This window comes from Myxine glutinosa, chromosome 8 (genome assembly GCF_964187855.1).
Source record: "Myxine glutinosa chromosome 8, kmMyxGlut1.1, whole genome shotgun sequence".
In the NCBI taxonomy this organism is placed as follows: domain Eukaryota; kingdom Metazoa; phylum Chordata; class Myxini; order Myxiniformes; family Myxinidae; genus Myxine; species Myxine glutinosa.
Genome location: NC_136268.1, coordinates 58608059 through 58633046, shown reverse-complemented (window position 1 = coordinate 58633046; position 24988 = coordinate 58608059). Strand labels below are relative to the sequence as shown.

Genomic DNA, 24988 nt, shown 5'->3' with positions numbered 1-24988 from the left:
GGATGTTCCACGGGTTTCGGCTAGTAGTTAATGAAAAGCACAAACCATTTCTGAAATGTCACCGATTGGTGGAAAGTTCTCAACCTTCATTCGACAAATTGCCGTGAAAATTCTGAATAATAATCTTGTGAAGACAAACAAAAATTAGAACAATTTTGATAAAAATATTTTGAATAAATTATATTTTTATTCCATTTTTGATGGGTCTCGACACTACCGAACAAGTTTGTTGCAGTGATGCCCCTGGCTCTCCAACTTCCAGTATAACGCACACAACGTTACACAAATAATGGAAATACAGTACAAGAAAGAATGAAATGGCGATTGCATTCCATCATTGAGAATTGATTCTGGTGATGCCGGGAGGGAGAACACAGTCCATCTTTTATTATCTTCCCTCGTCATTTCATGATGACCGCCATTTTGTGTACACTCACCGTTCTCGCAAAATCTGAATGACACATAATTTTTGCGTCATTACATTATTTTTTTAGCTGAGAGGTTTGTTGGGATTGTGCACAAGACCGATTAAATTAGGGTTTATCCGCATCATGCATGCGTTTTGAATTTTCCCTTAAAATGACATTTTAAGGTTTAAGCAACGGTGACGCTGTCAGCAGAAAGTATGAAATATATATTTTAAATCATTTACTGAGATTTCGTTTGTGGGATTGTTGTCATTACAGCATTATAACATGATCTATCATTGCATGTTTAAATTAAGAAGATAAGGAGGTATAGTTGAAACCTCAGTGGTATTCTTTTCATTTTTCCATACGCTTTGTGGATTTATTTCCTTCCGCATTCCATCATCGTACGTACCTTGCAGTCAAGACGGCAAAGTTTTCCCTCATGAGCCACAGTGTCTCCTGGTGCTTGGAGGAAGTGAGGTCGAAAGGTCTTTTGCTGCACAGCTTCACCTTCCTCCCCCGCCTCCCGAGAACGAGATCTCGGCCTGCTAGGTATGCGGGCACACACATACTGCACGCTTCCTCCCATCTACTTCCATAACCCAAAGACAAATACCATTCCTTCATATCAACACAACATTCTATGACACTCATCAGGATTATTTTACACGTTTGGTGGAAATACAGCACTGAGATGGCCAGGTGAAGCAACAAGATACTTCGAGAAACACTTTACCTTCGTGCAGAAGATTGGTTTGTGAGGCCCTGCGATGAACGGCAGCGCCCTGTCACAGTCTGTACCATAAGGCGGCCTGTACAGCTGATGCGGCCCTGTTTAAAAACATTAAATAAAATCACAATTGCATCTTACTATAACTAGCAACGGTACCCGCCCTATGGGCGGGGCTTCAATTGGGAGGCCCAAATGAAAAGGCAAAATATCAGAAATTGAAGGCTTTTTTTATTTTAAACGATTTATATAAACATCCGTTGAATCATATCACACGCAAATCATCAAAATCTAAGCAAGATAGTGGGATTAGCAGCAAGAGGCAACTATATCGAGGTGATCAGGCAGTCTCCCTTAAAGTTGCACTTCCTGCTTCATTCCAGAGATTCCTTAGTAAAGGCGGGGGTGCAAAAATCTCATTCACCTAACCCTTGACCTTCCTTCCTTCCTTCCTTCCTTCTGTGGAATTATTACTTCACTTCAATGGAGTGTCGCATCAGCAGCAAATGATTCCAAATGTTACTCATTGCAAGTGAGTGTGATTGGTGTAATGAAAAGTACAAAACATGAAGCTACATTTAACACCAGAAAGACAAGGTTTGCAAATTAACAATTTCTACAAGCGAAATCCAGGCTACACCAACTGCAGTTTCGCCAAATGAAAAGGACGATCCAACTGCAATGATTCCAAGGGTTTATTCGCTCCTGTCAAGGAAATCTGCGGCCTGCGAAGGTCTCCAAGTTTTATTCGTATAAAGCATCTAGATGGAACGCAGCTGAGCATTGGAAAAAAGTACAAAGATGGAAACCGCATTTCGGTGAACTTCTTGTTCATCAGTAAGTGAGGATGTTTCTGGTGGAAGAGAGACCTACCAACAAGCAAGGAAGTTGAAGATGTCATGAAGACAAATGTGAGGAAAGGTCCCGAACTTCATGGAGTTCCTTCTGAAATCTATCATTTTAGAGGAGTCGCACTCAAGAAACGACTTGCGAAATTTTAATGGTGTTGTTGTGATGCTAAATAACTTCTATACTCATTCAGCGATAACATTATAATGATTTATAAACAAGAATAATGGAGATCACAGCGAATATGAAAGCGATTGTGAAATATCATTGTTACCAGTTGAAGGCAAAATCCTGGAAAAGATTCCCCTCAAGCTATTACAAAAAATTGTGGAGAATATTTTGCACCGGAGCCATTGCGGATTCAGGACATCAAGAGACACTACTGATGAAATTGATCTTACTGCAGCTTCAGAAAGAAACAATGGATGATGTCAAGGACTCTTATGTTCTTCTTCTTCACTTTTCCAAGACTTATAATCTGATGCAATGGACAGACCAAAAGTTTCGAATTTGTTATAGGACTATGGCTGTCTGGAAATCTTTGTGAAAATCATGTGGGAATTCCGTTTTAGATGACAGGAAGTTTTCGTTGGAGGTATCAAATCCAGCCCGTTTGATGTTTCCAATGGGGTGAAGCAGGACTGCACTCTGGCGCTGACTGAATTTGCTCTCTGCCTCGCAGATGTTTTGAGAACGATGTTGATTCATCGAATTTCTGAAGATCACAATCGAACAACATCAGATGGGATGTTCTTCAACTTTGCCTCACTCTGAGAAAAGACTAAAGTGTGGGAAGTTTGTGTCCGAGAGCTACTTTTGCACATGACTTTGCCCCATTAGCACATGCTTGTAGACCATTTTAGACTCTTTAGAACTCCTCAGACCCTTTAAACCGGTAAGGCCACTTGACCCTTAGGCCTCTTAGATATTTAGACCCATCCAGACCCTTAATGATTCATCAATGTGTATGCCATCCTCCGGATGGATGTCAAACTGGTCTCCTGATGGCCGGCATTATTTGATGGACGTTAAAGACCCAATGGTGTCCTTCGCAAAGAGAAAGCGAGATATCGCTGGCACCATAGTCAAATTCCAAATTATTACTCTAACTACTGCTGAGAAGGCAACAGAAAACCACCAGGTTTGCCAAGAAACTGCCTCCGCAGTACTGACACTGTAACAAAGTATCATCATAATAATCAGTATGGGTATTCCCTACGCTTCAAGACTCAAGACTAATAAGAACATTGTTTAATTCACTTTGAGTAAACTTATTGCGGTGGTGAATGTCAATCATTGATTATTTTTTCCACTACAGTATGGTATGCGGAATTCTGTTTTTGGGAAAATAAATATAGGAAAATAATCTTCCACCACAGTATAGGGAAACCTTTTATTTGGCTCCGATGAAGGGTTAATGCCCGAAATATCAGATTTTTCTCCTTGCTTCCTATGGCGGTTATCACATCTCAATCAACGTCCTATTGATTTCATCAATTGTTTTACCAGCCCTCTGGCGCAGGTTTACACGAACCTTCACTGGCAAGACTAGTTCTTCATTCTTCCATCAGCCAGCTTGATGCAAGTGGAAGAAAAAGTAAATGTTTAAAGGGAACTCTCAACATTAACATATATGTTTGTTCATAGTTTCATGCCAGTTGTGATTCATGTTTATATTTCTTTGCACAAAGGCTTAAAGAAACAGTAAATATTTTTACGGTGATTATTTATCGAAGTGAAGGATTTAAAATCTCTATATGATTAACCATTATATTGAGTTGATATACAACGTGTGCTTGCTTGTGTAATCATATTCCTTTGTACTTAATGAAAGTTTTTTGTTTTTTTTTTGTGTTCAATGTTAAAATAAAGGAGTATTTTTTGTCAATATGTTCTCGATTCTGCATACATCCTTATTAAATCGTTGAGCTCACGTAAAGTACATTTTTTGTTGCAATTGTTCATCAAAAGGCTATATTCCGTGTGATCGAATCACTGTGAGAAGGTCATTTTGGGCATTGGGCCCCAGCCCATTAACTCTTTCAGGATAATCAATTGCGGACGTCTCGGACCGTGCTGAGACCCGGCTCGCAATAACCATCTCCAAGGCCAGAGACATTAAAATTAATAAAATATGTTTTGAAGCAACGGAGTCAATGCATCACACTTGCCACCAGTAGACGCAGGAGCGTACTGTTTACTTTCTACTTTTGGAAGCATCCTACCTTGAACACTATATTGCAAGCTTTCCGAGTAATACATTTGTGGAAGTGAAGCACATTGGTCATGGTTCCTTGAGAATGAGATGGCATACCGGCTTCAAAATATATCGCTTTCCAAGGGTGTTGATCTCTTTTGAAAAGTTGGGGACATGCGATTGCATAGCGTAAAGGCAATATGACATGGGGAAGGCCCTGGAAAATTTAGAATTCCGAGCACTTTATGGCCAATTGTGCGACCTTTTCTGTGAATTTTTTTTGGAGGGGGGTCAACTTTATTTTGTGTGCAGTCCAAAAAATAAAGGAATTGGAACGACAGTCAAATGAACAACAGTCAAATGAACAACAATCAAATGAACAACAATCAAATGAACAACAATCAAATGAACAACAATCAAATGAACAACAATCAAATGAACAACAGTCAAATGTAGAACAATGAAATGAACAACAGTAAAATGAACAACAGTCAAATGTACAACAATGAAATGAACAACAGTCAAATGTACAAATATCAAATGAACAACAGTCAAATGAACAACAATCAAATGAACAACAATCAACTGAACAACAGTCAAATGTAGAACAATGAAAAGAACAACAGTCAAATGTACAACAATCAAATGAACAGTCAAATGTACAACAATCAATTGAACAACAGTCAAATGTACAACAATCAAATGAAGAACAGTCAAATGACAACAGTCAAATGAAGAACAGTCAAATGAACAACAATCAATTGAACAACAATCAAATGTACAACAATGAAATGAACAACAGTCAAATGTACAACAATCAATTGAACAACAGTCAAATGTACAACAATAAAATGAACAACAGTCAAATGAACAACAGTCATATGTACAACAATGAAATGAACAGTCAAATGTACAACAATCAATTGAACAACAGCCAAATGTACAACAATCAAATGAACAACAAAGAAATCTACAACAGTCAAATGTACAACAATCAAATGAACAACAATCAAAGAACAACAATCAAATGAACAACAATCAAATGAACAACAGTCAAATGTACAACAATCAAATGAACAACAATCAAATGAACAACAGTCAAATGAACAACAGTCAAATGAAGAACAGTCAAATGAAGAACAGTCAAATGAAGAACAGTCAAATGAAGAACAGTCAAATATACAACAATCAAATGTACAACAATCAAATGAACAACAGTCAAATGTACAACAATCAAATGAACAACAGTCAAATGAACAACAATCAAATGAACAAGTCAAATGAACAACAGTCAAATGAATAACAGTCAAATGAACAACAGTCAAATGAACAACAGTCAAATGAACAACAATCAAATGAACAACAGTCAAATGAACAACAGTCGAATGACCTGAAAATCCAATTAAGTGACCAATTGGTTAAAACAGCAACTTGGATGCTCCAAGCTGCTAAAAAAATTCCAAAATGGAAAAAAGCAAATAAAACATCAGAATTCTTCCAGATCTTTTGCAGTCGAGTCTAAAGCAACATAATCGACTGAAAAGAATGTCTGAAAATGTAAAATGAAGGCGAAAGTGATCGAGATGGAAGGCCTGTCAACTGTCGTAATATGCTCTCCCACCGGGAGCAGCACTACACGGTAAACATTCACATAGATATTTGCCTTTAGAACCTCCCAGGGGGCAGGGGGAAACCAAGTAGCGACAACCTTTGTCTTATGAGTTATGATGGACCCTAGTCCCCTGGCAATTTGGTTGAGATTGGACAACTAACAACCAAAGGCATCGACCAAAGACAGACACCGAATTGTGTATTTTAAGATGATGATGATGACGCAAGCAACTGCACAAGCCCTCAATAGCTGTCAACTAGCTTTCTCAAGTGCCGGTCCACATGTGCTATGGAGTGGTACACAACACGGAGCGGTTGCAGTATTCATGTAAACAATGTTCCCAAAAAGCATGGAATCTATTAAAATTGCACTTGCAAAGTAAATAATTGCTCATTCAATTTTTCCATAAAATGTATTAAATCAATTGCAAGGAAAACTGCTTCGTAATCCTTTGTGAGTATACACATCTTTTGTTTTTCGACCAACAAAGTAAGGGGGGAGGAAACAACCGACATGCTGCCACCTCTTCCAAAAAGAGGGGACGATGACATGTCTTAACCCTCCTCTCCTCTACTGATTGACAATCAAGCTTTCACCTGAGGATTGGCTGCCATGATGGTGTAATTCCCATCATCATCTACTGTGGTATCAGAAATATGAAGTGAACAAGCACCATCTGCTTCTCGCTGTATCACATAATGCTCCAACTTCTTTGACAATTGAATGCCATCTTTAAACCAGTAGATCTGCAAACAAAAGCAGGTATCAAAAGTTGCTTCCAGTTGATGACACATTGGGATTTGCCTTCAACAAATATTAAATGGATAAATGTAAAATTGAATGGCCGAATATTGCAGTTACTTTTTTATAAAAATTCCTTTTTAAAGTCATATTCACATTGGCTATTCCTGCAGTAAATGGCTGCTGGCTTCACATATTCATACTTCACATATCGCTTAATATTCAATGATATAGTGATGGAAAACCTTTGGCAGGGGTGTTCCTGACAGGCGACAGGAAAACGTTACAGGGCTCCCCTCGAAGACTTTGTAGTGCTTCAACTTGCGGTCCAAATACGGTGCAATGCTCCTTCCCGTTGGAATGTCGTCATGCTGCACATCGTCGTCTGATTCATCGACTGGTGAACGCTCAAGCCGAAATTCAATCTCGTTCATCAGCCTTTGCTCAAAACTGGACACTTTATATTCCTTTGGTGAGGTAGGGAGGTGAGAATGTGTGGGAGTGATGGTGGGGGTTGGTGGTAGCACGCATTCCATCATCATGTCATCATTTCACATTTTCTTCTGCTGCCTTTCTTACATCTGAATTCTACCATTCACCATCCTCAGGTCGATGAGAGAGATAGTCTTGCATATGGTGTAATTTTTTTGTGTACAAAGTCAAGGGTTGTGGAAGATATAGAACACAGAACGGATTAGGACGAATCAGAACAAAAGGAACAGTAAAAATATGGAGGAAACACCAAAAAACATAGATGGAGATGGACAAACAATGGATGCATGTAAGAATGAGGGGTAAGGGGCAATGTTGTGGTGGACAAGATGGATACAGAAGTAAACTCTCAGGAAGGAAAACCTGGAAATTTGGGGGAGAGGAAGAGGGGTGCGTGATCATAGATGGCGATGAACAGCAGTCTTGAAGACCTGGAGGGAAGAATGCAATTGAAGAGAATGTTGAAGTTGGTTCCACAGATGGGGAAAAAGAGCAACAAATGATTGGAGGTGAGCAGTGATTTTGGATTTCGGGAGTTTCACCAGAAGGGGGTTGATGGTGGACCACACCATCATATGGTGGATGGTGGAACATATACTACTGTGTTCAAAAAGTATCCGACCTTTATTTTACGTGCGTAAAAAAAAAAGAAGCTAGGGAGGCGTTGATTGGTGCACGTATGTAGGCGATCCTAATGCGCACGCGTGAATTTTTTCCCACCTGCAGAAGCTGTCATTCGACGGCAGACCGCCGATGAGTGAGGACATGTAAGTGAGCGCCGTCGGATTTTCGTTTTTGACAAAATGACGGAAAAACTTGAACAACGCTACTGCATCAAATTTTGTGTAAAGCTTGGCGATTCCCAAGTGGAAACGATCCGCAAGATTCAACACCGTTCATTCCATTATGAAGGAGGATTTGGGCTTCAGGAGAATCTCAGCGAAGTTCGTACCAAAGCTGCTAACGATTGAGCAGAAGGAACTCCGTTTGGAGATCGCACAGGACATGCTGGAGACTGTGAACAGCGATCCCAGCTTCCTCAACACAGTGATCACTGACGATGAGTCCTGGGTTTATGGGTACGACCCAGAAACCAAGTTGCAGTCATCACAATGGAAGCATCCAACATCCCCGAGGCCAAAAAAAGTTGTTACACAAAGTTACACAAAATTTGATGCAGTAGCGTTGTTCAAGTTTTTCCGTCATTTTGTCAAAAAAGAAAATCCGACGGCGCTCACTTACATGTCCTCACTCATCGGCGGTCTGCCGTCGAATGACAGCTTCTGCAGGTGGGAAAAAATTCACGCGTGCGCATTAGGATCGCCTACATATGTGCACCAATCAACGCCTCCCTAGCTTCTTTTTTTTTACGCACGAAAAATAAAGGTCGGATACTTTTTGAACACACTATGTACAGTCTTGGTCAAAAATATTGGCACCCTTGCATTTTTTTTCAAATAATGCACCATTTCTTCCAGAAAATTGTTGAATTTTAAAAATATTTTGGTATCCATATACGTATTTCTTTGGTTTGCAGTGGAACAAAACAAAAAAACGCTGAAAAAATTACTAAATCTCAGCTTATTCCACACAGAAACCCTTTAATGGCCCGGATAATATTATTGGCACCTTTTCGAAGTTGTTACAAATAATTAGACTTCAAGCAGGTGATTCGCCTTTACTTTGGAATTGAACTCACCGAGGGTGAGTTGCAGGTGCCTGCAATATAAAAATCACTTATTCAGCCAGTTTGAATAGAGAAAATGAGTCATTCTGCTGTTTTGTATCACTGTGTACCGCAATGAGCATGGAGAAAAGAAAGAAAACCAGAGAATTGTTTGAGGAGGTCAGACACAAGATTGTATGGACAATCTCAAGGCTACAAGTCCATCTCCAGAGGCCTTTATGTTCCTGTGTCCACCGTACGCAATGTTATCAGGAACTTTAAGGCCCATGGCACTGTAGCCAACCTCCCTGGACATGGCCGCAAGAGAAACCTTGATCGAAGATTGTAGCAAAGGATTGTTCGAATGGTGAAGAAAGCACCTCGATCAACAGCCAAACAGATTCAAGCTGACCTTCAGACATAAGGTACGACAGTTTCAACTCGCAACATCCGTTGCCAACTCAATGAAAGGTGGTTTTATGGTAGAAGACCCAGCAAGACCTCACTGCTCAGAGAGAGACATAAGAAATCCCAAATGGAGTTTTCCAAAACACACCTGAACAAGCCAAAATCCTTCTGTGAGAATGTCCTGTGGACAGATGACACCAAATTAGAGCTTTTGGTGAAGCACATCATCTCTATGTTTACAGAAAACAAAATGAAGCCTTCAAATAAAAGAACACCTTCCCTACAGTCAAACATGGAGGAGGTTCAGTGATGTATTGGGGTTGCTGTGCTGCCTCTGGCACTGGGTACCTTGAATGTGTGCATGGCATCATGAAATCATGAGATTACCAACACATTTTGGAGTGCAATGTTCAACCCAGTGTCAGAAAGCTGGGTCTCTGTTGAAGGTCATGGGTCTTGCAGCAGGACAATGACCCCAAACACACTTCAAAAAGCACCCAGGAAGGTTCAAGACAAAATGCTGGACTGTTCTGAAGTGGCCAGCAATGAGTCCAGTTCTAAATCCCATTGAACACCTGTGGGAGATCTGAAAACAGCAGTTGGGAGAAGGTACCCTTCAAATCTGAGAGAACTGGAGGAGTTTGCACAAGAAGAGTGGGCCAAACTGCCAGGAGAGATGTGTAGGAAGTTCATTCATGGCTATAGGAAGTGCTTGGCTGCAGTTATTTTGTCCAAAGGCCGTGCTGCAACATATTAAGTCTAGGGTGTCAATAATTTTGTCAATGCCATTTCTTTTTATTTTCTGATTTAAAAGGATATATTAAGTTCTGAATCAAAAGTAAAGGTTCTGTAATATTAACAGTGAAATAAAGAATTGTGGAAACAAAATGATTTTGTGAATTTCAACTTATTTTTGGAGAAAAGTGTGAGTTATTTGAAAAAAGTGAAAGGGTTACAATATTTCTGGCCGCGACTGTACCTGTGAAGGGGTATGGTGCCTGCCATCATCCTGCCTGACATGTTACGGTGACAGTTCCATAGACTCAGCTTCATTGCTGGGAGATTCAAATGATTTTGAAGGCCTTGGTTTCCACGGAGTAAAGCTGAGCAAGGTATGAGGCAGATGTGTCAGCCCAGAGGGGAGAGCAGTACTCTCTCAAGCTGCTGATGAAGGCCTTGTAGGTGGATAAGAGTTCAGGTTTGCCAACACCAGAGGATTCAGCTGAAATGACTTAGATGGTTTGCACAGCAGCACATGACTCGGTTCCTATCGATTTGTGTTAACCTTCGCTTCTGAATGTGAAGTGCAGTAAGTAAGTAAAGTCTCACAGGCAGTGAATGAAAGTTCCATCAAATTATGGGTGAACACGAGGCTCTATAAATAACTTCAGAGTAAGGATAATACAGTGGAAGCTAATGCAGCTCTACTATCCATCCAAAAATGGCAGCCATTAAGTGCACACAATAAGTGTCCATCAAGTTAGACAGTGCTTTTGTCTACCCACTACATATGGACGAAAAATATCTACAACCAAACAAAACCATACAGGAGGTCTAAAAAAAGCACCACATACTGGGATATTCAACACACTGGATGCATTTTGCTAAGGGAGAGACATGTTATAGTCACGTAAATCATGAGAAGCCTCAGTGGTTTGTCTTTGCCTTCTCAGTGGTGGTCAGGGCAGGAATTTGAAATTTGGCCATGGTGCGCTGGCAATGTCTCACCTACTCTCTGTGAAGGACACTGTAGGATACTTTAACATTCACCAACTAATGCAGGTAGATGAGACACCCAGTTTAACATGGAACGGCGCATACATTGATGCCTCGACCTACCTGCGGAACGCCAGGATGACAGTTACAGCTCAGGGACAAGTGTGAATACCTTTAGGCTGACCATATATATATATATATATATATATATATATATATATATATATATATATATATATATATATATATATATCAATTGGATTATATTTAAGAACCAGAACAGCACTCGGTAGAGCACAGACCTCCGCCAGGCTGAACCAAAATCGAACCGGCTTGTTCTTGTCGCCTAACCAATTAATCCACCTAGTTTTGTCATAACTCGTCCATAACTTTTTGAGATATTGTGCTATGTATCGTTTTGGCCCCATCTCTCAATGGTGGAGAATCACGTTTAAAAAAATTCTCGTATCTGGATCCGGACCTTCACTAAAATCTAATCAATTCGCCCTGGTCACACTTAACTTGTCCACCAAATTTCGTCTGAATCCATCCACTACTTTTTGAGATGTCCTGCACACAAACAGACAGCCAGACAAACAGACAGACACACACAGACAGACAACCAGGCAGACACACAAACAGACAGACAGACAAACAGACGCACAGACAGCCTTTGGTTGCAGGGGTAATAACTTCCAAGGACAATAACCCGGAAATTGAACATATGCAACATATTTGTATGCAATCCACGTGATTCAAAGTAGCTATCCTTAAAATATTTACATAATACGGTATAGGCGGCAGTCTTGCTTTTTCAAAATTGTCTTTTGCAACTGAATAGAAGATACATCTTGGCATTCCTGTGACCGTATTACATTGTGACATCTTTTCACCTATTTTTCTGTAAATTTCATCCCACAGATGTAAAATGGTTTATAAATCAGGCTATTTGGCTGGTGGAATCAGTTTTGTAGAACACCCCTGTTGAAGACTGTTTATGGGCAATATGCTGAGGAGACGATGAATCATTCAGTCGTAAATCCAATGCTGTGTCTAATGTACTACTTGCCATGATAAAATGCCATAACACTTCCTCTTTCAAAAGAATACCCACATCGACACTCAGTTTGCCAATAGCATTGATCCATTCATTCGGCACAAAATATCAACTTGATTTGCCCAAAAATATACAAAAACCCAAAGCTCGCCCGTGTGCAAAGTTGCGAATCGTTGCTGAAAACAAACCCAAGGCAGGTTTCCCCTTTGTTGCAGGAGTGCTGTAGGTAAGGGTAGGAATTTTGGAATTTGGCCAGAGTGCTGACACAGCATGGCCTACTCGTGTGAAAGACGCCGTATGGGGTCTGGTAAATTATGCCGTATAGGACACAGATTGACGTCCCTCCCAAAGATGGTGCACTCATTGATGGTATGGTCTGCCAGCGAAGCACCAGGGTGACAGTTTAAGTTGGGTTGAGAATTTAACTTAACAATAGACAACTAAAAACAAGACCAAAAGTCTAACAGCGGCATAGCCGGGTTTGTAAAATATTATAAACCACAAACACATATGATTAGCTTTTAAAAACAGTCACTAATTCTGTTTATACCATTAAATTAAACAAATAATTTTGGAGGAATCCTGACATCCATGAGGTAAGTTTTACTTACAGAACTGAGGGAAGATCTACTGTAATCTATATACCCCACAATGGTTGGGTTAACAACATGCTATCAAAAAACCGAGGACAATTCCTTACTTCCGCGGTTGTTAGTACCGTACACCGCTTATCATTGAATCATGAACCATACACCGCTTCTATCCATTAACTTTGTATTCATGACATTGGGATTAAAGTGTTATGGTTATATTTACTATATTATTATTATTACGAAAACGATACTACTCAAACGCTACACTACTGTATTAAAAAACCTGGGCTTAATTTGTCCGAAGCGGTCCGAAGGCGAGGCATAACGCCTAAGGCCTATACGTACTGTATTGTTGGAAGAGACGTAACCCCAAAGTTTTTGATATTTGATGGTCATTTTAACAATCGTTTTGTTTGTGTTTCACACTTAATGAAAAACATAAAGGTAGAGCATGGCGATTGTGATATGTTCGGCATGAACGAAATTGGAATCAAAATGGCGGTGTGTGGAGCGTCAGCCGCAGCACCGCCGTAATGACATCAGACGTATTCACATCACCCTGTCATGTGACGAGATCCTCAGTTCTGATTGGTATACGTTTGAAGGGACATACATACATTCATACATTCATACATTCATACATACATACATACGGATGGACAAAGATTGTTCAAAAAGGCTTTGCCCTATGGGCTCTGCCATAAAAATGCTATATCTGCACTATCCTTGGGAGCCCAATTATATATACAGTACAGTAAAACCTGTACAGTAAAATTATATATACAGTACAGTAAAACCTTAAAACCAAATTATATAGGAAAAGTCTGCCCACTTGAGTTTCGTCAAAAAAAACTACACCACATGCAAGGCTTTCCTAACCTTGGAACGATCTTGTTGACATTTTTGGAGCTTCGCCTTGGGATATTTAACAACATACACTATGGATTTCCTATTACATATCAGATGCTTACACCTTGCTCCAATTTCCTCAAAATGGCACGTTTAAGGTTGGTTAATTGGTTCAACATTGGATTTCAGGTGATGGAGACAATTGGCCTCGTAGATACTGAAGACGTTTAGCCAATGGCTGATGTTCGTCAGCTGTAACTGCCAATGACAGAGCAGCGGTCCCCGGACGATCAAATCAACGTTGGCCCAACATTGGCTTTCAATGTTGACCCGACATAGCTGTCTTCTGGACCGAGTCAGGATGTCTGCTGTCCTGGAATAAGGGCCTGGAAGCATTGCCATGGTTAATTATTCCAGGACCAAATGCCATGGTGAAAATCATGCCAAAATCATTTCAGATGAAAAAGAGAGTAGAGTGGATTATTAGCATTAAGTCGATTTTATCAGAGAATGTGGTGTATATGACGTTATCATCATTAGTGGGATAATACACTTCACTCTGGAACAAAAAATGTTTGTGGAGAGGTCATGCAGAGCCAGATATGCTCCAGGGAGCCAGTTGTCATTATTACAAAGTATTTCATTTTATGCAAGGTGGGAGATTCTGCCGTGATGCTCATGATGGAGGAGCTGAATGGCAACGGGCAGGTTCAAAACCTACCAAGGCAAATGGGAAGGGGATTATGGGCATATACACCAAGGAGAGGAGGAATAACACAAAACGAGGAACAATGGCCCAGAGAGGAGCAGCCGTGGAAATAATCAGTGTGTGTAGAAGAGATCGTGGATGTCCACGGGTTGGAGTATATGAGATAGTGATGGGCAACCCATTTTAAAGAATGAAGTAAGGAGGACAAGACAATGGACACAGGCAGACAATTCCATAAATTGGGAGAATAAGGAGACGATTGAAGCAAATGCAAGAGGGCAACCAGTCTGGATTTTGGGAGTGTGAGCAAATGAGCATTTCTGGTAAACATGGCTTGTGGAAAGCAGAGGTAGAAGAGGGAAGGAGAAAGAAGGCCAGACTTAAGCTTGCATAAAATAGAGCCGAACAACTTGCCACCTGTGAAAGAGTGACGGTCCTTGATAATCCGGCTCCCGCCTCGAGTTATCAACGGTGCTGAAGGCGCGGAGAATGGAATTATTTGTGGAGAACATAATTACTGATAAAAAACAAGGACTCGGTGAAGATGGAATCAAGTCTGCCAATGGTCTGTGATTAGGACCCAATGCGACAATAACAACAGTAGTTCACTAAAGCAAACTGTTGTTCCAATATAGGGGAACAACATCATTGCTGCATGCGTGTGTGTGTGTGTGATGAGTCTGTGCAAATCCCTCCACGAGCCTGAAATAGAGACGATATAAACATAAAGGGAAAATACTCATAACAAAACAAAACAAAAGCTAATGTGCAAACAAAGCATTGAGCTTCCTAGCATGTAACGGAGAGCGAAGGAAGGGACAAGGTTGGATACCTGAGCCTCAGTCTCAGTCTCTCCGACCTCGTCGTGCTGAAAGACAGAGGCAGCGCTGAGCGGTCCAAGCAGCCTGCGTGCCATCTTTTCCTCATAGGTCAGCCTCTGACGAATGGAAAGGGAACGTCTGGGTGACCTCTTACAGCTCCAATAGCCAACGAGCAGCTGTGGCTACTGGCAAGCAGTGTCATATTTCCAGATTTCAAAGAAGGCGAGGAAGTCGTGCATTCCTTTATTTTAGCATTGCAATTGAATCCATTTTTGTTGGAAAGAAGTAGCACTGCATTACTTACTGCGGATGTGAAAGGGGATTTATTTTGCAGTATTTATGTGTAAGTACGTGGAAGTTTTTATAGTCAAGGAATTTAAACATTAAAATCGCGTGTGAATCGTATGAGACTGAAATTCCTTTGGAGTGAAATTATATCAGTTTTACTCCACATTGGCGTTGCACAATCAATTATCGTTAATCCACAATGATGGGGTGACAATTGTATATGAATGAATGAATGAATGAATGATCGTTTTAAGGCCATTTTCCCCGCTAGAGCGGGGGTTAGCCTTGCGGGCCCCATGACAATCATGGTTCCCTGTTTGAGGCAATGTTTTTATGGCCGGATGCCATTCCTGACGCCAACCCTTTGTCGCCTCTTATGATGCGCAGGGATACAGTGTACCTATTCTAAAGCGGGGTACACACCGTGATCATTCATCCCAGCAAGCTGGTACTCAATTTGCCGACCTCGGAAGGATGACAGGCTGAGTCAACCCCCCTGGCGTTAATTCAGCGATCGACCGGGATTCGAACCCAGGATCCTAGGATCCCAAGCCGGCATTGTATCTGTCTTTATTATATTTTATATGGTAAATTATTACAAGAGCTTGACAAGTCAGTGCATGAAATGCATATTTCTTTCTAAGGTATAAATTTCCAAATTCACGAGGGTGTTTCAAGCTTAGATTTGGTGAAAGTTTGTAAAGTTGTCATGGCAACATTTGGCAAGTCCGGTTTAAAGTGACATCACAGCTGTACTAAGTATTTTGGGTATTTTTTTTTATGACGGCAGCAGCTAGCGAACAGTGTTCAAAACTGCAATATCATGGAACACAGTTTCTGGTGATTGAAAATCTCAAATGTGCTATTTGGTCATATCATCTGTTGTTTGCACAGAAGTATACTTGAGCGGTGCAATTTTTTTGGTTTTTCTTAATCAGTGTGAATTGATAATGGGTGATGAACATGCTCCTCCAAAGATTACCAATATTGGACGGTTCATTTTGGGCAATCACCACATCTACGTGCATGGCATTGCAGCAGAATGGAGTACCGGTATTGGAAGTATGGAGTTCATTCGCATTCGAAATTCAATAAAGGAGGCACCAAGAGCAATTTTTCATTTCTCACTTTCTCATTTCGATCATAAAGCAATTAAGATGAGAAGTGCTAAACATCCCACCGCTTATGGTCCAGATACGTCACTTGTGATTTCCAGCGATTCAGATACCCCAATGAGCATCTGACTGGCATCAGGTTCCAAAAAAGACGAAGATGTGAAAGTAAATGTCTTGCAATTGCAGCATACCAATCATTTAAAAAGTTAAATAATTCTGGCTTTCAGCCATTGCTACACTGATGTGGTGTATTTGGGGAAATACCTTGGAAATGAGGGTTTCGTTAACTCCACTTTACTTTGAAATTTTATCAAACAAAAAGTGCAGATTAATCTTGAACCACCCTCATGATATGCAGGATAAACAAATTCTGTATTCCCTACATACTCGGTCAAAATTGTGACAATCACAGAAATGGAGGGGGGGGGGGGGGGGGGTGGGAGAAAGCAAACCGTGAAAATGCTGGCATTTATCAAAAGTGGTCATGTCAATGGAACAACTGGCATGCCTCAAATTTAGAAGCCTCCTTCGAAAGCTGGACCACCAATGCAATAGAGATTGGTGTGACAGTACATACCGAGTGTTTCAAAGCACAAAGCAAGCCATGTGGAAATAAAGCAGAAAACCTAAAAGAAAAAAAAAGAAAAGAAGAAAAAAGCCATGCGCGCATTCCCAGATATAGTCTTTCACGAGTGACCTATAAACACAAAAAAATTCTGCACAAATTGCCTGCTAGTTTGTGTTTTTATCCATACCAAACTAATTTGTGTTTTTGTTAAAACAATGCTCATTTATTTAATGACATCAAGTATAGGTTATGTGTCTCATCTTATTACAATTAATCTATTTCCCAACAAGGTTTCAATCCTAGCACTGAAAGATGATCTCCATCAGAATCGACAAGTAGTCCGGAAATATTAACAGAGGCAAATTTCAAAAGAGGGGCATTCAAAAGTTCTAAGAATTGCTTTGTTTTGTTCAAAAGTTCTAAGAATTGCTTTGTTTTTTAATTTGCTTTGTTCAAAAGTTCAAAGAATTGCTTTGTTTTGTTCAAAAGTTCTAAGAATTGCTTTGTTTTTTAATTTGCTTTGTTCAAAAGTTCAAAGAATTGCTTTGTTTTGTTTAAAAGTTCTAAGAATTGCTTTGTTTTTTAATTTGCTTTGTTCAAAAGTTCTAAGAATTGCTTTGTTTTGTTCAAAAGTTCTAAGAATTGCTTTGTTTTTTTATTTGCTTTGTTTAAAGTTCTAAGAATTGCTTTGTTTTTGAATTTGCTTTGTTCAAAAGTTCAAAGAATTGCTTTGCTTTACAGTTTGCTTTGTTCAAAAGTTCTAAAAATTACTAAGCTTGTTTATTTACAAGGAACAAGGTACAATAGTACAACACTTGAAAACTTTTTTTCACCGTTTAATATTTAGAGATGTATAATTAGCACGAATTTTTTTTTTTTGTATACATGCCTTGCGATACTTTTTGGACTGTCTGAGACTATTGCGAAGGTCAGGTTTGCAAGAACTTTAAGAACAACCCATATAAAAATTTTTAAACAAAGACGATCGAGCAAACAATGTTGTTCACGTTACTTCTGTGCAGTTGCAACCTCATGTCATTTGCTAAATGTCCAGATCAGACAAATTGCTGTGGCTCAACATTGGCCAAAGAAAGCAGAAGGATGGAAAAATAAAAACGAAATGACTGGAGAAATAGCACATTGCCATAATAGGTAAGATTTTGCAGGGTAAAAAATAGATATCTAAGTAGGTGCTGGTGTGACTGTTTTATTTAATTAAATAAATAAAAACTTGTATAATAAGTTGAGGCTCATGCAAGAGCTAAAATTAATTAAAAGCAAGAACAGTTAATACAATAGTAAGCCTGGTGTTGGCGTAGCGGTTAGGGTGCCAGCTTGGGATCCTAGGATCCTGGGTTTGAATCCCGGTCGATCGCTGAATTAGCGCCAGGGGGGGTTGACTCAGCCTGTCATCCTTCCGAGGTCGGCAAATTGAGTACCAGTTCACTGGTAATTCCCTGTGTGTCACAAGAGGTGACTAACAGGGTTGGTGGCAGGAAGGGCATCCGACTGTAAAACATTGCTTCAAAAAGGGGACCACGGTGCCAAAAAAAGGCCAACCCCTGCTCTGCGGGGAAAAATGGCCTCTAAAGGTGGTTCAACAGTTAATACAATAGTATGATGTAGCGACGTGCCTGCCCACAACTTCTGCATCATTATTGCATAAGGCAAATGAGGCTCTGGTGGTGCCAAATGTTGCATAGCTGAACAAACCAATGTCCAAAAACCGAGTGTTCCGTCGCATGGAAACCGGCCTTTAAAAAGAAAAGGCAGCAGGAGATTTTGAATGAGGCGTCGAGAAAAATGAGAAGCTAATAAAATATAACGGAATACGTGAGATCGGCCAAACCTGGAAAGGAAAGAAAGTGAACAAGCTGCGGTAAATCTTACCGAGCGCAATGTTCTGGCATTTAGCTTTCATCGGATGAACAAAGTGCACTCGATTGATGTTAATTTTTCTGAACCACTTTTCTGAACCACGGCATGTGTCTTTTATGCCATGCATCAAAGGCGGTGAGGATTACTTAAAACCGGGCTGTGGCAGCATTGTCTCAGGAACTTGGCGTGCTCCACTCTCCGTTTATCATTTGCGCACGAGATAAAATGAAAAATAAGATCCCGTCACATGCTTGGGAGCCCATGTGCAGGCAAACTGTTAATAATAAAGGAGCACATCGTTTGAATGGGATGCTTTACAGGATTGAAGATTGTCTTGGTCGAGGCAGAAACATTCCTTTCATGGTCGCATTGAGAATAGCTTAAACATACCAACGCATGCTTGCTGGTCTCCTCTTACCGACTGCCCATTGTGTAAGATTTCATCCTTCAAGCGTAGCTTCTTCTCCAGGTCTTGCATGAGTGCGTCTTTGCTGTCCCGAATCTCGTCGTCGCTGCAGATCTTTGTAGTCGCTTTTGCCTGTTTCTTCATGTAATTTTGCGCTGGACTGCAGAAACAAAGGACAATCAAGCTTTGCTGTTATACCTTACTCTTACGGTCCATTTTATCAAAGGCTTATTTCCCTGAAGCACACGGACTCTGCATGGCCATATTTGAAAACTCAGGTGTAATGGAAACGCAACACGGCTCGCTCTGGTGACTTTCCACGTGTGTAAACAAACCGAGTTTGCAGACCGCAAGCATTCATCATGATGATGTAAACACAAGAGCAAACGCTTGAGATTCCATTGTTCATTCAACAACTATCAAGAGCTTTCATCACAATTTAAAAGTACAAACCTCAAGCACTATTGGCGTCAACTAGCAATTACGAGGAGTCCCTGGGTGCTACAATAAATCATAAATGTTACATTAGAGCTTACTATGTTTTTTTTACAGTTATAGCTGAATACAAATGTTTTATTGCCAAAAATGTTTCCATTTCTATTTCGGACACAATATTCTCCAGGAATTTATTCAGCTTTAGGAGCGCCATATATGAGCATTGAGCATGTTCTGCACTCTCCATTTATATACTTTTTATGTGACTTGTTAACAAGACATTCATTCCGCACAATGCCATAAATATGTTTGACAATGTAAAGTACGAGTTTGAAGTGCGGTAAATGTCATAATACCCAAACGCATGAAAACATCTACAGCAATTACATGTTTAACAAAACTGACTGCCACATGCATTTTAACAGTTCGTTTGTAGTTATGACTACAAACAGGTGAGAAGCAATTGGAACGACATGCAGAAATATGGTATTTGCAGGATTTATTGAGTAAGGTACGAGGACAAAACAAACACCCACTCCAGCAAGCCAGTCACTTCTCATCAGCTGGTGGAACACCTCAGTCTGATGAGAGATTCATTGAACAAACCAAAAAATGAAAATTAGTCTGTACAAAGGAAGAAACAATTAAATGTAATGGCAACACACCATGCGAAGACCGTTATTATTTCCATGAAATAAATCTTTACATGTAATTAATAAAACAAATAAGTCGTATTCAATGTGAAACTGATGACAAATACTGCAGATAACTGTTATGATGATCTTTTGGTAAATTAATATTTTTTCTGTTGTGGTTACATTGTTGAAAGGACATGAATTAATGACATCGTCAGTACTGAACAAAAATGAAAGAATGCATCCTGGTACTAAAAACATCACAGGTAATCTATAAGATCTCGGTTTCTTAGAGCGGTCACGAATGGAGTGTAATCGGGATGTTTATCATCGCACACTGCCAAATGCCATGTCGCAAGCAGAGCAGAAAATAAACATTGAACAGTGGGCCTTTTTGGAATGCCCGAGGTCTTAGCTCACCATTTGCAGGTAATTACATCTGTTAAGGCTTCAAGAAAACGCTCAGGGAAAGCAAATGCATCCCCAGGACGAATGCCTAGGTCAAATGTGCTTCATCCCATCAATAATCTGCATTAGGAGCTCCGCAGCTTCATAAATCTCACAGAATCCTATGATTACTCCCAGGTGTAAGGAGACTTGGACAAGCATGAAAATGCAGTAAAATATTATAGTTGGTGCAGATTTCAAATTGATTTGCCTTTTTAAAGGTTCGGTTTTAAAAGTGAAAAAAAAACAAACTAGAACGGCATGCGGTGGAGCAGATACTTCTGCCAAGCTGAACAGTTTACGTTTTTTAGCCCACTGATAGGCCGGATCTGGATTCGGACCTGAACTAAAATCTTACCGGCTTGTTCTCGTCACCTGAGCAACTCATCCCCAAAGTTTAGTCGTAACTCGTCCATAACGTTTTAAAATATCATGTTATATATCGTTTTCCACCCGATCTCTCAATGGTGAAGAATCACTTTTAAAAAATTATCGTATAAGAATCCATATTGAGATCTTCACCAAAATCGAATCAATTCTGTCTTGTTACACACACACCCAACCTGTCCACCAACTTTCGTCCAAATCCATTAAAAACTTTTTGAGATATCGTGTTATATGTCGGTTTTAGCCCGATCACTCAATGGTGAAGAAGATCTTTAAAAATTATCTGATCCTGATCCAGATTCGGATCTTCATCAAAGTTGAATCACTTCTTCCTTGTCACACACCCAACCTCCCCACCAAATTTTGTCTGAATCCATCCATAACTTTTTGAGATATCCTGCTATATATAGTTTTTGGTCCCATCTCCCAATGGCAAAGAATCACTTTAAAAATTCGACTAGCCAGATCAAATCTAATAAGTTCGTCCTTGTCACATACGCTACCTCTCCGCCAAATTTTGTCCCAATCAGTCCACAACTTTTTGAGATATCCTGATATGTATAGTTTTGGTCCTATCTCCCAATGGCAAAGAATTACTTTAAAAATTCGACTAGCCGGATCAAATCTAATAAGTTCGTCCTTGTCACATATGCTACCTCTCCGCCAAATTTTGTCCCAATCCGTCCACAACTTTTTGAGATATCGTGTTATATGTCGGTTTTAGCCCGATCACTCAATGGTGAAGAAACACTTTAAAAATTCACTGATCCGGATCCAGATTAGAATCTTCATCAAAGCTGAATCTATTCTTCCTTGTCACAAATCCAACTTCTCCACCAAATTTCGTCCCAATCCGTCCACAACTTTTTGAGATATCCTGCTAGATAGTTTTTGGTCCCATCTCCCAATGGCAAAGAATCACTTAAAAAATTCGACTAGTCGGATCATATCGAATAAGTTCGCCCTTGTCACATACGCTACTTCTGCGCCAAATTTCATCCCAATCCGTCCAATCGTCCGTCCAATCAATTTCATCCCAATCCGTCCTGGTGTTGGCTTAGCGGTTAGGGTGTGGGCTTGGGATCCTAGGATACTGGGTTCGAATCCCGGTCGATCGCTAAATTAACACCAGGGGGGTTGACTCAGCCTGTCATCCTTCCGAGGTCGGGAAATTGAGTACCAGCTTGCTGGGATGAATGATCCCGGTGTGTACCCCGGTTTAGAATAGGTACACCGTATCCCTGCGCATCGTAAGAGGCGACAAAGGGTTGGTGTCAGGAAGGGCACCCGGCCATAAAAAAAACTGCCTCAAAAAGGGAACCATGAGGTCATGGGGCCCGCAAGGCTAACCCCCACTTTAGCGGAGGAAAATGGTCTCAAAAACGATCATTCATTCATTCATTCATATCGTTTTGGTCAGATCTCCCAATGACAAAGAATCACTTTAAAAATTCTACTAGGTGGATCAAATCTAATAATTTCGTCCTTGTCACACACACATCCTCTCTGCCAAATTTCACCCCAATCCGTCCACAACCTTTTGAGATATCCTGCTACATATAGTTTTGGTCCCATCTCCCAATGGCAAAGAATCACTTAAAAAATTACACTAGCCGGATCAAATCCAATAATTTCGTCCTTGCTACCTCTCTGCCAAATTTCGTCCCAATCCGTCCACAACTTTTTGAGATATCTTGTTCACAGACAAACAGACAGACAGACAAACAGACAGGGGTTATAATATTACCTCCATCCACCTTCGGTGGCAGAGGTAAAAAAAAAAAAATACAGCTTGATGTTTCGGCATAGAAACACAAAATTCTCTGGAACAACACACCAGAAACGAAACTCGTACAAAGTCAGCGAATCGAATACAGTACTCGCCATAAACAATTATTTACACGAATGGTTTTCGACAAAATGGATCGACGAAATAGCAGGAATTCTAATCATTACCTGGGATGTTTAGATCCAGAATGCCTTTCTGAGCCCCAGTGGAAAAGTCCATTCCTTTGCTACCAAATGCGGCACTTCATTTCCAACCAAGAGATTAGTGAAACCTCTCATTTCCCAGAAAAGCTTCAAAGCAATGGCCATGAGAGCAGTTTCGTCTTACCTGGCGTGGTAAAAATTTTGGTTCCGTGGAGCGTGCTGTTCGTCCTGTGCAGGGCCTGTCCACTGAGGCAGTGTAGATGTAGTGCTGGTAGAGCAATCGCCTCTATGCGAAGATGTCCATTCATTCAATGTAAGCTTTGTTCCAGCACGCCCATCTTGGCTACTTACCAATAAACCAACAAGTACACTCCCCATTTCCACCCAAATTGAGCATCTCTAATTCATGGTTATTTTTTAATTTAATTCAGGAGAAATACAAATCTGCGCTGCAAAATCTATCATCGTTTGGACATGCTCTCAGCTGTTGTTCTTACATCTTTGAAGCCTACTCGTACCTAATGGGTGCAGTGGGAAACTATCAGTTACTAGTTATTATTGTAGATTACATATAGCACTTCATTTTAAAAAAGAACATTTGTAATCAAAGTCAAACTGTTCTTCAATTTCAAGCATGTGTGATATTGTGCTGTAGACTTACGTCGCCGGAGCATACTTTGGCAGACCCATGGCATTAGTCGGAGGTAAACTGGGCAAAGATGGTAGAACGGAGCTGAGGAAGGCTGCCGGTGACTGCACAAACGGTGGTGGAGAGTTAGACTGGGTGAGTGATCTTCCGGGATGTTGAGAAGGTGAAGATGTGCCAGATTGGCTGAACGACGTGAGTGGTTGACCAGCAGCTGCGTAGACAGATGAGGCTGTCGATGCAACAATGTTCGTGTTGAGCCATAATGAGCTCGAGGGTGTCGAACCTTGATGTGAAACTGTTGATGGTTGCGTTGGCACCAAACAGGAATTGGCTGCAGATGCTTGTGAAGCGGCTTTGGTTTGGTAAGGCGGAGACACTTGACCCGAGAGTACCGGAGAGTTGTTAAGAGATGCCGACGTAGTTGAGAGGCTCTGTGACACAATGAACTGCTTAGGTCTTGTGTAGCTGAAACTTTGGCTCATGTTGTTGCTGGTTTGCGTCACGGTGAATGCCGGTGGGGCACAAGTGTTACTTGCTGCTGTTTGTCGGATAGGTATCGGGGGCGGTGAAGTAACCCAAGGCTGCTGACTCTGTAGTTGCAAAATGTTGGCTTCTTGCTGCTCGAGAAGAACTTGGTTGTGAAGCTGTTGCAGTCGGAGTGGGTCTCTGGAGAAGACACACCGGCATAACTGCGGTATCAGCAAAATGCATCATGAAAGCCAGAACTCCTTCACATAGTTTCCCAATTGCTTTCAGACATTCCACGTGTATAGGGTACAAGCATAATGCAAGGCTCAATGTTGGACATCATTCACTTTGGTTATTCATTTTAGTAACAGCATCCTTCCATAATCATGCCCGAGATTGCTTTATCCACAGCAATGCAAAAACAAAAGTTGCAAAAAGCTCAGCCAAGGTCAAAGGCTTTGCATCAACATTTTTAATCATCAAGTCTGATGTTCTAAAATATTTACGATGACAAAGATATGGAGATGTGAAGTTTAAGGGTGTATTTATAGGCAATTCAGTGGTCCCACAAAACACTTCCTTTTTAGGGCAACGCTAAGTTTGCTTGCTTACTTCAAGTGAAGTAAATGTTTATGTGAGTGGTGGCAGAGATAGGTCATCATAGTTTCATATGAAAATACAAGGCAGTGTATGCGTTAAAAACAACAACAACCTAACAACACCGATGAACATATTTAGTCACACTCGGATATTTACAGTATGATCTCAATAATACAGATGGTGAATTAAAACAAGTCTCAAACATAAGAAAAGCTCAAAGCATTAGAATAAAAAACGTATTAAATTTTTTTAAAACTTGAATTAAAATGTTTATTTAATTTGAGGCAAATTACTTGGGGAAAGTTTCCATGCCCTTTGAGGAAAAGTTGT

General features: G+C 40.4%; 1 protein-coding gene across 12 annotated transcripts in view; it reads right to left on the bottom strand.

The window, feature by feature from the left end:
- The window catches only part of LOC137432512 (myopalladin), a 257015-nt gene that overhangs the window by 50493 nt on the left and 181534 nt on the right, over positions 1-24988 (bottom strand). For 3 of the 12 annotated variants that reach the window (XM_068124525.2, XM_078783310.1, XM_078783311.1), the window contains 7 exons: positions 23603-24256; positions 19118-19265; positions 14862-14966; positions 6785-7006; positions 6395-6544; positions 1147-1241; positions 823-955 (listed from right to left, as the gene is read on the bottom strand). In XM_068124525.2, the coding sequence (XP_067980626.2) occupies positions 823-955; positions 1147-1241; positions 6395-6544; positions 6785-7006; positions 14862-14966; positions 19118-19265; positions 23603-24256 (1507 nt within the window). Of the gene's footprint in view, positions 1-822; positions 959-1146; positions 1242-6394; positions 6545-6784; positions 7007-14861; positions 14967-19117; positions 19266-23125; positions 23228-23602; positions 24257-24988 lie in introns of all 12 variants that reach the window. The other 9 variants (XM_078783309.1, XM_078783312.1, XM_078783313.1 and 6 more) reach the window with 7 other exon arrangements.